At 49.6% G+C, this 15,061-nt stretch overlaps 1 protein-coding gene across 5 annotated transcripts in view; it reads left to right on the plus strand.

Annotated features, from left to right (window-relative positions):
* The first annotated feature begins 4,715 nt into the window (after window positions 1-4,715).
* ATP11C (ATPase phospholipid transporting 11C) overlaps window positions 4,716-15,061 on the plus strand; it is a 48,137-nt gene continuing 37,791 nt past the window's right edge. For 3 of the 5 annotated variants that reach the window (XM_052672849.1, XM_052672852.1, XM_052672853.1), the window contains exon 1: window positions 7,174-7,252. In XM_052672849.1, coding sequence (XP_052528809.1) covers window positions 7,187-7,252 — 66 coding nt within the window. In that variant the 5' untranslated portion in view covers window positions 7,174-7,186. Of the gene's footprint in view, window positions 4,842-7,173; window positions 7,253-14,329; window positions 14,458-15,061 lie in introns of those variants that run through there. The other 2 variants (XM_052672854.1, XM_052672851.1) reach the window with 2 other exon arrangements.

Genomic DNA, 15,061 nt, shown 5'->3' on the forward strand with positions numbered 1-15,061 from the left:
GCCAGTGAAAAGAGGCCAAAGACAAAACCGGCCCAGCTGGTGTTACTGGGCAGCTACCTGAAACTTCCCACAGGAGGATGCAGGGTGCTGGCACAGGCTGCCCAGTGGCTGTGCCTCCAAGCTGATGCAGTGCAAGGAGCATTTGGACAATTGGTTGGAGTGTTTCAATTTTGGGTGTTCCTGTGTGGAGATGGGTAGTGACAGCTCGGATGCATCTCAGAACCAGTGTGTCAGTGGCTGCAGAGCAGCTAATCCCACAAACCAGCAGACGAGTCTGACCTGTGCTAACTGAGGATATAATTTTTCTCTTCTTTAGAAGTTAAGCAGAAACAGCTCTATGTTAAAAACGCTGTATCTCAGAATTCAATAATACTCAGAAACGAGATCCTGAAAGCCTATTTGACAACCCACCGACAGATAAACCCAAATGTATTAGTTAATAGCTGCTTTGTGCCACCAAGCAACGGGCTGGATTGCTCCTGCAGCGCGTGAGAAGCAGCTGCTGTAACAGGAGTGCATAGTGAGGCATGCAGAGAGGTACTCAGAGCTTTTTCTATCGTACTCCTCCTCCTTTTTAAGTTACAGACCCTGACCAGCTGAATAAATGGCAAAGGGAGGGATCCTTTGGAAGGTGTATTCAATGGCACTGCCTGCTGAAAGGCAAAGGAACAGAGGCTGCCCTTGTCTGAGCTTTGCAACAATTGGTGGTGGTTTGTAATGCACCAGGAGCTGATGAGATGTTTCAGTGAGCACCCGTGGGGAAGGAAACATTGAGAGCTGATTTGTCCCATGGATGTGGATAGGGCAGGAGGCCCTCCTATGGCGGGAGGATGTGTGAGAATCACTCCTGCTGTACATCTGCAATTGCATTTTATAAATAAAAACTGAATTGTCTAGTTTTTCCCTGAAGTGAGTCCTTCCAGGGGCTGTACAAACAGAACAGCATACAAAGTGGTGGTCTCAGCATCACTTCAATCTTTCACGTTCAGAGACCCTCCTTAATCCCAAGTGACAGAAGAATGAACCAGAAGATGATCTGTGAGAAAACCTCCCAGAAGCTCATTCTGGAGCTGTTTTACTGTTGCAAAAACAATTAAGAGCAAGTGTGAATGATTGTAGCTAATGAGTTCTTTGCCAGGTGAATGTCAGGGATCCCATCTCACAGGCTGCCTGCAGGTTCTGCTTGTTCCCACCAGCACTCTTTTAATGCTCAGCACAAAACCAAGCTATGGCTTGTAGGGTGTGCATGGAGAGAAGACAAGCACTGGCGTTTTCCTAGGGATGGAGGCTGGGAGCTGATGGATGGTGGAGACCCTGCCAACGTAGCTGTCTTCTTCCCAAGCTGGGCTAAAGGTCAAAAATAAGAATATAACTTAGGAAAGAAAATCCTGCTCTAGGGCAGCTGTGCTGATGAAGACTTGACCAGCCCCTACATGATGGCCTGTCTGTTTTTGATTGGATTAGTAATTCCTTGGGATATGGCTACATGTGTCACAGACACAGGTAAGGCATGTGGCTTTTCCTCAAGCTGTTCTGTGGAAGAAAGTGATTGCTATGTGTACGCAGCTAAGTACACACAAATAAAGTGAATGGATGTGAAATGTCAGAATGGATGTTAGGGTGGATAAAAGCGCGGAGTAGGAGTGGTTTAGGGCTTGAGATGTTGTATATAAAGTAAACTTCCTTTCACTTGGAGTTCTTGCCCTCTGACTGTCATGTGGGCTGGGTGCCAGCCTGCTGTTCTGACTGCTTCTGGGTTCAGTCATAAAAAGGAACTGTGGGGAAAGGCTACTTTTTTTGTCCCTCCCTTCCCCTACCAGGGAAACCAGCCTACCAGGACCTATTTCCACGAGCTCATTCAGTATATTGAGCTGAGGCAGGCTGGCATGCGGCGTGGGGCAGCCCATCAATCCCCTCCGTGGTTCTCAATGGCTGTGGGGGCGCTGTGCCCGGCACTGAATGACGAGCAGCCTTACACAGTGCTGTGTGAGAGTTTCTGCCGTGGTTGTAGATCCTCTGTTGTGCTGCATTAAAAATGAGAGTTAGCTTGTTCGCTGTCATGTACTCTGCAGCACAGTTAGGGAAGAAAACAGATTTAATTAGATGAGAGTAACTCCCTGAGCTTCCCCTGGTTGTTATGAAAGAGGCTATTAAAACTTTGCAGGGAAAGGGAAAGTAATGAGGGCTGGAAATCTAGAAAACATGGAAACTTTCTCCTTTTAAGTTAAATGAGCCTTGTTGGAGACACTACCGCTGGCGGGGGGAGGAAGGAAGCAATCAAATTTATTTGATGGGTGTATTTGTTTTGAAGCATGAAGGAGTGTGCCAGAGCCTGAGATGCACAAATTTGTTACACCACGTACCAAATATACTCTATGGTGGGTCCTCTAATAAAAAGCTTTTCTTGCTTTTTTCAGAAAAAGGAAATTCTGTTAACTAAAACTAGTAGTCTTTCTACTTCATAAATAATCACTCTAAGTCACTGAGTATTTGAATATGTTATTTCAGTCTAAGAGGAAAGTGTCTCTTGAGGAATCCTATCAATGTATTAATTAGAAGGGCTTTATCTATAGAATACTGCTGGATATGAGATCAAGAGCTAATTAACCAAAATTCCTCATTTTAGACTTCTGCAGCAATCAGGGCTCATGTTTTGTCTGTGGAAGTACTTATACCTTATTAAACTGCATTTATATTTCAGCACAGATGGGCTTAGCAAGCTGCTAACATGGATCCTGACCTACAGCTGATGATGTAGGTAATTCTTGCTGCCCAACCTGCGCTCTAAGACTTTCCAACCCATCTTCTGTGTGCAGCACTGCTGAGGTTTTGGGGCTGATTTTTGCAGGCCTTCAGTGTTTTGATTTGTTTACTCTGCCAGGCTTCATAGTTTGCAAGGTACAACTGCTGCCCAGGCTTGCAGCTACCAGCATCTGAACTCTGTGTTCTGGCAGGGAAAGCTGCTGGTGGAGTGATGAACTGATTTGAAATGGACTTTGAGAGAAGGAAGGGGAGGGGAGGGGGGGGGGAGGGAAAGGCATGTGTAAATCTCCTTGCTCAACTGACATTGCAGGATGCTGCTGCTGAATCAACTCAGCACAGTGCAGACTGAACTGGCTGCTTCCTTCCCTTTTTCCAGGAAGGTTGCAGAAAGCCCAGCCCATGGCAGCTCTGCTCCCCAAAGCATTCCCTACCACTCTCCAGTTGAACTTTTCATGATGTCTTTCCCAGATGGGAGAGGACCTCAATAGGTCACAGGGCAGAAAGAATGGCATTGAGAGCTTGTAGGTGCTCTGGTGGTTGGCAGTGAGTACTTCTGGCTCATGCAAGCAGCTTCCCAAGCTGCAAGTCGACCACAGGGCTGTGCCCTGTAGGTAAATGAGCACCTAACTGGGTCTGCATGGGTTTGTTAACCTGTAGGCCATCCCAGCGTTAAAGGTAGATTTGCAGCAGCACCCATTAGGAAGTCGGATGGGCTTTGCAGAGAAGCTGAGCAGTACTTCTCCACCGGCTCCACGGGTATAAAATCCATAACGCAGCCCCAGTGTGTGAGGAGTCCATGGCACCTTTTCCTAAGGCAGCTCATCCCCCGCATGGCCGCGCGGTGGCAGAAGAAGCAAAGAACGTTGCAAAGAAACTGGGAGCAGCAAGGAGGGCTGGCGGCCCCTCGGAGGGTGCGAGGGGAGCTTGCTTAAACGGGAATCCCTTGGGACAGGGGCTGCCGGGACAGGGGCTGGATCCCGCAGCCTCTTTCATGGTGTGGGAAAGCCTAGCGGGATGTTCTGCTTCCACTGTACGGAGGTGGCCGTGCTGAGACAGCAGTTTTGCTGCTCCTGTCACCGGTCTCGAAGGCTGGTGGCTGCCTGGGTGTCGCTGATCTGCTCAGCACCCGCTGCAGTGACACCGGAGTGCAACAACCGCTGCTTTCTGTTGTCACAGCCAGGCCTGGAGCTCGCTGTGTGATTCTGCTCCGTGGGGTGCTGGGCGTGCTGAGCAGGAGGGAAGTTCAGAGCTGGTTAGGTGTTACGTTAAGATGTTTAACAATTCCCATTCGTTATTTAGTGTTGGTTTTTTTTTTTTTTTTTTTTTTTTTTTTAAATCTGCCTCGCATTGTTTTCTTGTTTCCTTTGTTGTGGTTGTGCTTTTGTGTGGAAGGCAACACCTGGGATAATGGAAAGGTGCCTCCAGGAGTTTAAAAAAAACAAACAACAAAAAAAAAAACTCTTGTAAAAACTCCCCAAGTTTGCGCTTAGCAAAAACGGGGCTGGATTTTAGCTCGAGTCAAACCAGCAGGGTGGTGGTGTTGCTTTTGAGTGAAACAGCGGCGTGTTTTCTCGCTGTGCGGACGCTCAGAGCGCTGCTCTCGGTGCAACGCGCCGCGCTGCGCTCCCCATGCGGGAAAACGCTTCGGCCTGGGGGCAGCACGGCGCCCGCGCTGCGCACCGCTGGGGCCGGGCGGCACGCCTGCTGGCGGGGCTCCAGCGAGGACCACCGCGAACCGGCGTCAGGACCGCACGAGGGCAGGCCGGGGGTTCCGTCCCCAGGCCGCGCCGCGGGCCCCGCACTACAGCTCCCAGGCTGCCCCGGGCGGGCCCCGCCTCTCGGGCGGTGCTGGACAAGGCGCGGAGCGGGGGCGCGGGGGAAGTGCCCGCCAGCCGAGCCGAGCGGCCCGCAGCGCCGGGAGCCCTGCCCGGAGAGCCGGCCGGCCGGCGGGGCCCCGCGGCGGGCATGGTGCGCGGCCGGCGGGACAGCCTGGGGGCCGCGGCGAGGCGAGCGATGCGGTGGTGAGGGCGGCGGGGCCGGGCGCTGCCGCGATGCTCCGCCGCAGCCTGAGCCGCCTGGTGAGTGCGGGGCCGGGGCCGGGCGGGGGGAGCTCGGCGTCTCCGCGTGCTTCGGTCGCGCTTCCCGAGGGGCTCCGAGCGCCGTGTGCTGCTGGGCGGCCCTCGTCATCCTGGAGCCTCCCCTCAGGGCGCTGCTGGCGCTGCGGGGCTCCACAAGGCGCTGGCTTTGCAGCGAGAGCAGGAACCTTTTCTTCCTTAGGATTTTTATTTTTTTTTTTGTCTTAAATAAATACCCCCGCCTCCCCAGTTATAATAATTGCAAAGTTGATACAGAGGGATTTCCCCGGCGCAGGACGCACACACCAGCCCCGTGCAGCCAGCAGCAGGATGGAGATAGCCAGCAGCTGTCAGCACGCTCAGCACTGCTCTTCCCAGTGCTTCTTGTCCCCACGCAACACCTTAAAAACCTGCCCAGTGCCACATAAGCTACTTTGGAGATTTCCCTGTGACCTCATGGCTTGGACTGGACTCTGTAATTACTCACTTTTTCCTGTTCAGCAGCAAGCGTAAAACCAGGGCTTTTGCATCATTTCAGAAACCTCTGTGTGCTCAGCAGTGTTGCTGATTGCGCAGCAGAGGTGCTGGGGTTCAAATGGCAGCTGCGTGTTATGGGCGCACTGTGTGCCCTTGTTGGCCCCATGGCGATGCACTCTGCCTTCAGCTGCTGCAAGGGCTGAAAAATGCTGAAGAATGATTTTTGTTGCTGTGTTAACTTCTGTTTTTGAGCAAGCTGTTCATGCCGGGCTTTCAGCATAAGGAACTCTCCTCGTTTTTAAGTTGCACTAGGAGTGAAGATGGTTAATTTTACTGTTTTTGTGCTTTTAGGTTGCGTTTCTGTTGGAGCCTTTGGCTTGGCCTTGCAGCAAATGCAGCAACAGTGACTCTGGTTTGATGGCCCCAGGCACAAATGTAACAGATGTAATTGCAGTACCCCCAGTTACTGAGGCTCAGCCCTGCCTGGTGCTGCATGCTTCCTACCACTCCCTTGTTGGAGGCTTGCAACGCACATCAGGAGGTAGTTTGAGTACAGAGTGCTGGAGTTCTGTTAAAAACTGATTTTAGTTGGCTGCTTTGTGTAAGCAAGTGCTGGGGAACTGCTGAGACAATTGTGGGGTCCATGAGTGTCGTTCATGGTTGGCTCCATTGTCCTCGTGCTAAAAGGAATAGGAGCCTTCTGTTATGCCCTTGGGACAGCAGTTGCTGAGTGCTTCTCCCAGTAATATGTGCTCCCTGCTTGCTATCAGGCCACTACAGGTTGCCCAAAACTCAGGCTGGGGCAGATAGCAGCTCCCGCTGTTGCGCATCACCGTTGGGCAGCTCGGAGACATGGGGCTGCCCTCAGCCCTATGGCCGTATGGGCAGCACAGGGCTTTGAGGTGCTTGTGGTGTGGCACTGCAGGAAGCTCACTGCAGTGGTTGAAGGCTGGAGACTGTTCTGCGCTGAGGTCCCCGCAAGGCTGCTCTGACAAATGGTGCTGCTGCTTCACCGCCTGGCCTCTGCCAGAGGCTTAGAAATGCCGGACTGTTTTCAGGTGTATTTCACAAGACACAGGCTTGTGCTCCCTGCAGGAACAAATGGGCTCTGAGCTTCAGTTTACACCAGTGAGATCCCTGCTGCTGAAATGAGCATTGTGCCAGGATCGCTGTGGGGAAGCAGGATAGGATTGCCACGGTTAATCCACTTTAAGGAGATACTGTCAACTTGAAATATAACTTCAATTCTCTTATGGAAGTGGATTTTGGTATTGGGGTTTTATTTTTAGTCTCGCTCTGTTTGCATCCCTTTTGTGGAAAGGCTGGAGCAGCATTCAGAATGCGTGTGGTGAGTGGCTGGGGTCTGCACTCCATGAGCAGCTACAGCTCCCTCCAGTGTGCCTGGAGGTTGGCAGGGCAGGTCCTCATGTTGTGGATTGGAGATAATGTGCTTTTTTTCCTTACTTACCTTTCTGGGTTCTTTGGAAGTGTGCATGCAGCCATACCTTGGGGCCAAGGCTGCGATACAATGACTGTGGCTGGCAGGCAGGGATCTGGATTGCAGCTGCTAGCAGCTCTGCCAGTACAGCGGGGTGAGCGCAGGTTCAGGCTTTGTAAGGACCAATGAACTGACAAAGAGAAGTTACTCATGGCCCTGCTGTTTTTTGGGCTTTTTTCCTGTTTGCTTTTATTTAAAACTGCATCCCTTGTGTGGTGATGTTAGTAAGCACTGGGTGCTGGTGAGCTGTTTGATCTCACAGCATTGACTTGAAGTTGGGGAACGTGACATCTCTTCAGTGGGTTTGCATTGCTTCTGCCTTGGCCAAATCAGTTCTGTGATGCCAGTGTCTTCCTGCAGGTCTGCCTTGGTGATGATGTCTCATCTGCTTCCTCACCTTCACTGCTGTCAGTGCCACGTGGATGCCAATAGCCCACAGGTCAGGAAGGCAGCCTGTCCTCTGCATGTCCCTTGTGCAATGCCTTGGGCTCAGCTGCTTGGTGTCTTTCTGGACAGTAACCAGAGCAGACTAGGTTGGCATTGTGCAGCCTTTGTAGCAGGCTGTTATTTGCAATTTGTGTGCTTTGTGCTGCTTTACTGTGGAGGTTTTCCATCTGGGGCTCATTTTATTTAATTACAAAACTGTATGCGTACTGCCACAAAGTGGGGTGATAAAGGACATGCCTGCAGGAGCTGGTTCCTGTGCTACCTGTGGCTGCCAGCTAGTGACCCAAGCAGTCTGGCAGTGCCTCACCGCCTGCTTTCACATCCTCCAGAGAGAGCTTTGCTTGCTTCTTGTGTTAAGCCTGTGACAGGGGAGGGCTTTTTCCCTTGTGCAAACAATTGCAAATTTACTTTCATAATCCCTTCCTGGAGCACCCAGATGCTGGGTCCTGTCTCTGCAGATGGAAGTTCCCATGCATACAGGCAGTGCCTGGCAAGAAGTGCGAGGTATGCTTTGGACAAGGTGGATGTACAATGCCCCTTTGTATTTTGAAAGTCATCTTACGTGATTTGCCCTAAAACCCCATGCAGAGGAAGACTGGTGTTGCAAGGCTTGGGTGGGAGCTGCCTGGGTGCATTCCTGCTGCCCTGCCCTACCAATGTAGTGCTTTGATGCTCCCTCCACCTTCCCCAGGGCATAAATCTCTGTGATCAGAGCATTTTGACCTCTTGTGTCACCTAAGCCTTAGCTGCCTGGCCCCCCTGTCCTCTGGGAAGGAGCAAAGACAGAAGAAAGGCCTGGGAAAAGGCATGTGTTGACTCAAGAGGTGTGTGCCGGAGGTTGATCAGATCCTGCCTGAGAAGTCTGGGGCTCCTGCCGCAGGGTGAAGGGGCAGGCAGTGGGTGCTGCTCACTGCCCTCCTGGGGCCGGTCTAATCTGATACTCCACAGGAAAGCTATCCTCCACAGAGATGCACTCCAAAGGCAGAACGAAAAATCAAATTCCCCATGCAATGTGGTGGACCACAGGGAGGTGAGAACGGAAGGGATCACAACAGGAAGATGCCCATGCCTGGCTGGGCAGAGTGCAGGAGCGAGAACTGCACGAGTGTGTGGTGGAGGGTGCTCGTTTACACTCATCGCTGGTTTTTGCAGCAAATGTGTAAAACTGTCTATTTTGGGATATGGAACACATCTGTTTTTTGTCATGCTTGCTTTTAAATTTTTTTTTTTAAACAGTGTGAAGCAAACATTAATGCGTGATTGCAGTTCCTATTCTCATAAGGGGCATAGGTGGGAGGAGGAAATCTGAACTGCTTTTTCCCCAGTCCAGCCACGCTAGCACCTTGAGAGCAAGGCTACGTGTCAAATACCTTGTGCCAGACTGGCAGCTTGAGCATTTTGCTCTCCTTAATGTGACAAAAAAGCCACGGGCAGCGCAGGCTGGGTTTGGGCATGCAGCGCTGCCGGGTGTCCATGACTCCGGGTGGCTGTTCTGCTCGGCTGAATCTCATGCTTTGAGAGAGCATGGATTTAAATGAAGCAGCTTTAACTTCTCATGAATAAAAGCATTGTTGCTGGAATTTGTTTTGTACAGTGTCCTTAGCGTGATAATGCTGTTTGCCACACTGAGACCGAGTTCTGCTGATAGCAGCTGCAGTGCAGACCACGAATTACCGTAGAGGAACAGGATCAGGAAGCTAGAAATAAGGAACGAGAGCAGTGGGGAAGGTGCAGAGCAGGCTGTTGCACGCAGGACAGTGTGGTGCTGGGCTGTTGCCTGTTTGTTTTTCCATGGTGCAGACCCCCTGTTTGGTCACGGAGGGATTCTCCTTTTTCCTGACTGCTGGTCATAACACTTTTTGCTGTTGTATCTGCTGTTCTGTAATACAAGGTGGGACTTTGTCCTGTAAGGAAGGGTGCTAGGAATGTGCTTGTGAGTACCTGGGGAGCAGCCCTGAGTGGCCTTGGGCTTTGCCAAGTGCATGAGCTGCAAGCAGCCTCCTCACCCCAAGAGCACTGTGGGTTTTGGTCTGTGCCTGCCAGCTCCAACGTGCTCCTTTCTTTGAACAGCTGAGTCTCTTATCAAAGCACATACCCTGAAAAAAAGTTTCTAAAACTTCTGTAACCGTTTTTCTTTAAAGTTGCAGAACGTTCTCCTTCCCGGAGCTTTTTTTCCCAGAAATAGCTCAACCGTTTGGCTAAAAATAAATAAAATCAAACAAAAACCCAGCCTCAGACAAGTGAAATGTTCATGTGTGCTGCTCAAGTTTGGAGAGGTTTGAAACTGCTGCAAGGAGGAGCTGGAAAGCACCGGTCAAAGTTAAAGCAATGCTGCCAATGAAACCCTCTGTGTTTAGAAACTTCCTCTGAGAATTAGATATGTGCAGGGGTTGCATTTTATTCTTTCTGACTCCAGTTGTATTTTGCTGAGGATAATGATGATCTGATGCATTGTACGGGCGAAGTTTAGAGTCTGGCTTGTTGCTGAATTGCAACTGCAAGCATGGCAATTTGCTTTTAACAGTGGAAACTATAAAAGCAAACAGGCCCTCTATTAATAGCAGGGTTTTCGGGCTTGTCTTTAATGTAATCCTGTTGCCCTTGATTTATGTGCTTTCTTTTTGGTTAAAGCTGCTGCTTTCTGTCTGTAACTGTTCATATCCTCTCTGTTGGTGAGGTTTTTGGAATTGTTGTATTGAGGAAAAGCAAAGGTTGCTGAGAAGATAATCAGAGTCTGAACCAGAAGAAATCTTCACTGTGAAGCACTTGCTGAGGCTCATGGCTGAGAGCAGCCTGCCTTTGGCAGCTTATTCCTCAGTGCTGATGGACTGCATGCAGTCGAAGACTTTTTCCTTTTACAGAGAGGAGGAAGTGCTTGGGGCGTGTTGTCTAGGAAGGGTGGATTTGTGTCTTCCAAGAAACTTGGAATTGGGGTGATGGAGTCTGTTCTTAAGCAACTTATTTTTCCCAGGAAATGTCATTTCAGGGGATTTTCCAAGGGAGTTTCTGTATTTTAATTGTGTTTAGGAGTGGGTGCCAATGCTGGGAGCTCTGCCTGCGCCCATCTGCATGCTTGGCTGTTCCTTTCATGGCCTTCTGCTGGAAAGTGCCCACCAGAGTCCCCCACTGAGCCCTGCTCCAGGGCAGTCAGTAGTTGCCAGCGTGCTGGTACAGCTCGAGCTTGCAAAATACCTTACGTGAGACCTTGCACTGAAAGCTGCTTCTCCTGGTTCTTCATGTCAGAAGAATTCTGTGATAGCTGAGGTCCACTGCTGGGAAGCACAGGCTGGGTTTTGCCTGGCAGGTTTTGCTAGTGCTGTGGCTCTAAGAGCACACAAGTTTTGGACTTTACCTGCATGTTCTCTGCCCAGCCAGTGGACTTGGATCTGGATATCTGGGCTTTGATCTCTGCAAATCATTAAATATCACCACAGGGAAGCTGGGAGAACTGCAACCTCTGCTTCTCTTATCTCTGATGAGCAGACTGTCTTCTTTGTGCCCCTGTTTTAATAGCCAAGAGGTTGCAGAGCTGTGGGCACCCCAGCCTTGAGGTTCTGTGCCCATTGGGGCTGAGGGTTATTGCTGGGGCCTTTCACACCATTGCACTTGTGTCAGTAGTGAGTGCTGTGTGAGCCTTGCATTGGTGGGATGGGGCTGTTTAGCTGCATCTTAACCATGAGGACCCTGTGCCCATCAGGAGGTGTGTCCTGCTGATGGGAAGGTGGGCAGTAAGTTCACAGTTGGTAATTGTAAGCCACTTCTGGTAGTAATGATATCATAAAACCATTTAGGTTGGAAAAGACCTATGAAATCACCAGGTCTAACCGTCACCTAACGCTGCAGTCTGCAACCAAATCACATCCCTGGGTACCACCCTCACCCACCTCCATGAAGAAATTCTTCCTGATAGCCAGTCTGTACCTCCCCATGCAACTTGAGGCTATTTCCTTGTATCCTATCAGTTGTCACATCAGGAAAATGATTAAACATCTTAGCAGGTCCTTACAGAGGGCTCCAAAGCTTCCCTTCATGCTGAGCAGCCCCAGTTCTCTCAACTGTTCCTCGTAACTCTTGTTTTCCAGTCTCATCACCAGCTTTGTTGCTCTTCTCTGAATCCTTCAGCAGCAAAAAATCCTTTTTATAGCAAGAGGCCCAAACTAAGCACAGTGCTTGAGGTTGGGCCTCACTGGGGAGCACTGTCTGTGACCAGCTGCTCTGATGCCATTCGCAATGATATTCAATGATATCCTCTTTGTGGCAGTTTTGCTTTCCTGTGGTTCTTTGCACGCTATCTGAAGGATGGCATTACTAACAGTGCAGCCCAGCTGCTCTTCTTAACCACTGCACTGCAGTTTGCTGAATTATTTTGTCTTTTCTGGCATCTGACCACCAGGTTATTCACTGGCTGTAATCAATGAATACTGGATCTAGGTAGCTAGTACTTTGCTTTTTGCAGTACGTAAGGCTCCAGGATGTGTGTGAATCTGTTACACGGATTGCAGTCACCCATTTGTGGTTACAAAGTGATGCTTTCCCTGCAGTGCTGGTCTGCCTGGTCCTGGTGCAGTGCCTGAGTTTCTCTGTGCTGCATGAGGCTGATGCCTGCTGCAGTTACAGGAAGTTGCTTTGCTTTTGTTTTGTTTTGCTTTTTTGGTTTGCACAGGACAGTTTATCTTGACCCACAGCACCTTTCCTCCTGCTGAGTGGTGGGAAGATGTGGTGAAAGTGCTCCTCAGCCTGCCCATGTGGTGAAAGCCTTTAGCCCTTTGCTTCCCATGGAGTCCAGTGGGATGCAGCTGTTTGGGAACAGCTTTTGTAACAACAGGAAGGGGATAAAAAGACATCACTTAAAGCATTGCCTTTGTGTTTTCGTCCTTAGGGCACATGGTTGGGGTCGTGGCAGACAGGTCCTGTGGATTTCAGATCTTACCTTCAGGGCTGCCAACTCCGCCAGACTGTGGCCAGAAAGTTGGCTGGAAATTTTGCTTGAAGATGCTTTGTCACAAATGGAAGGGAAAAACATCAATATGCATTTAAAATCTCCTTTCACTATCCTGGATGTGAAGTTGCTGCAGTAGCAATACATCTGCTTTCAAAATGTTCTGTACTCTCTTGCTTTGTTGTATCTTGTATTGCAGCAGTCACAGGCTGTAAATGAAACTTGCCTGAACCAAGCACTCTATCGAGCAGAAAACACCTCATGATTGCAAATATATGCATTTAAAAAAAATCTTTGTATGTTAAAATTTAGATGTGTTAAATATAGATATAGGTACATTAAATATATATATGAAAATATGCATTTGCTTGTGGAGATTCTTTTGGACTTAGCCAAAATCAAGAAAGCTCAGTGCCGATGTCTGGCACAAGGTGCCTCATGGTGGCAGGGAGCTGGTACGTGATGGAGCTGGTACAGAGGCAGTGGTCCTGGGCCAGGCTTTTCCTCTTCTCCTTTCACTGCCACAGATGAAACCTGCCGTGAAGCCTCAGTTTGCATGCTGCCATGGAGCAGTCCTTTCTGAGAGGTTTAATCAGAGCTGATTTGGGATGAGCTCCTCGGGTCAGTCCTCGTCTGCATGGGATGAGTGCTCTGCATGTTTTGTTTGGATTTGTGTAGTTTTTGCCACTGCTTTCACCAGTGCTGTTGCTCACCACATCATGCCGTGAGGCAGTGAAGGGGTAAGCTGGGGCTCTGCACAACAGCAGCTGCCACCTTCTTTGCCAGGCCTATGTATGGGTGCTTTCTGCTGAGGAAGCATGGATGCTGCAGAACCAATATAGTATAACTGGCTTTTTAGCTCATTATGCAGTAACTGATGTGTGATTTGAAATAACTGTGGATGTCTTTTTTGGGTACCTGTTGTATATCATTGACTACAGTCATTTCTTTTTTCCAGTCATTTCTTTTTTCCAAAACTTTGGTCATTTTTGAGGTAGAATTTTAACTGAAGCTGATTTCCTCTAAAAGCATGCCCACCCTTGACATTCAGCTGTAATTGATAGCTTTTGTAGTCAGAGACATTTGTTCTGTTCTCCTTAATGGAAGGTTAATGCACTTATCTTTGCCATGGCTGTTTGTAAAGGGCTTTTTGATTTTTTTTTTTTTTTTGCTGCAGCTGAAGTCAAAGCTGAGCACCTGGGAGGCTCTCCTGGTGGGGCATTTGGGGAGCAAATCAGGCTCAGTTTTTTTATTCTGCTCAAAACTTCAACAAGATTCCAGTTCTGGCTCTTCTGTAGCCTTGAATGAGCAGTGCTTTGTTGTAAGCTCAGCTGAAATTTGCAGGATTTAAGTGGAGGGCTCTTTGGTGTGGCCCTCGTCTCCCTGTTGTAGGGCTGTATCAGGAGGGTTGGTGATTTCCTGCTGTGTGTCTTAAAGAATTGGTGAGCAGTTGCCTTATCTGGCCTTATCTTCCTGTATTCTGTGTACCAGTTCTAAATTCTGTGAGGCATTAGCAAAGTGGAAGCCAGGCAGTGCTTGCTTAATAGATACAATTTGTTTGAAATATTGTAGGAGACACAGATCTGCATAACAGGAGCACTCTGTTTTTCTTGCACCGTACAGGATATGTAAAAGCTGACTAAGATGTGCAACAGGCAAGACAAGATGATTTAAAGCATTTCTTAGCTCTTGTGATCCAGGCTATTTTCAGCGGTAATAAAAATTAAGTGCTGCTAGCGTATGGTGAAGCCATGTACTGCTTGTTGCCTGAGTTTCAATTGGCTTAAGGGGGGGGGAAAGAAATCTCACTGCCAGGAAATTAAATGAGGGAAATACAATCCACTTCATGAGCAGCTCTGCCATCTTTGATGATGATTCCCATGTAATTCCTCCCCTGGGCTGGAACAAAGCACAGCCGTGGGGCTGGGCGGTGATGTAACGTCCTGCGGGGCCGGGCGGCCGGGCTGCATCAGCCTTAGCTGCAGCACTGCTTTCCTGGCTCGGAGTTCTGCATGCTGGGTTTGTTCTCACTCAGTTGAAGGGAGTTACTTTTTTTTCCTTTATTTTTTTTTTTTTTCCCCCCTCTTCTCTTCCTCCCAGCTCACCTTTTCTATGAATGCTTGCTCAGCGAGGGCGCATTTGTTGGCCCATCTAATTTTGTGGAGCACCTCATTTTCAGCCCTTTTTGCTGGGTGTCTTCTTCCAAATGAAGTTGAATGGATGGAAGTGGGACTTTTCACTTAACAGATACCATTCCGGTAAGTGCAGGGTGGGAAGATCAAACATGCAGGGAGAGGAAGTCGTGCATGTGAAGAAACTTGTCCTGATAGCTGTGAGGACAGAAACACCCTTCTTCCTTTCCCTGTCTATGGAAAGAGGCTTTGGGGTCGGGCAGGATGGGAATGGCTGGGCTGCATGTGCCATGAGTCACTGGGACCATATCCCAGCCAAGATGCTGCCCAGTTCTCCTGCACACAGCAATACAGCTCGCACCCCGCTTGCTTCCGTGGCCGTGACGCTGAAATCCCTTGTGCACCAGCATCCCGGCAGGCAGCCTGGCTCAGTCCTCTGCTCCAGGAGGCTTAAGTTCCCACGGATGAACTGATTTCTCCCTGCCTCGAACCCCTGACGTTGTGCAGCTGGCTGTGCTCTGCCCGCAGGCTGTCGGATCCCGGTGCTGTGGATGGGTAACGTGTGCTGGGCTGGATTGACTGTGCAGCTCTGCTACCCAGCCTGACGGGAACAGGAGCCAAAAGGATTTCCTGAGGATAAACAATTACAGGCCACGTGTTGAGGTTTTCTTTCTTGCCGGGCTAATTGCTCTGCTCCCAGTAGCTGGTCTAGCCGCATGTGCAGCCCAGA

This window comes from Tympanuchus pallidicinctus, unplaced genomic scaffold, assembly GCF_026119805.1.
Source record: "Tympanuchus pallidicinctus isolate F22 unplaced genomic scaffold, pur_lepc_1.0 scaffold13, whole genome shotgun sequence".
Classification (NCBI taxonomy): Eukaryota; Metazoa; Chordata; class Aves; order Galliformes; family Phasianidae; genus Tympanuchus; species Tympanuchus pallidicinctus.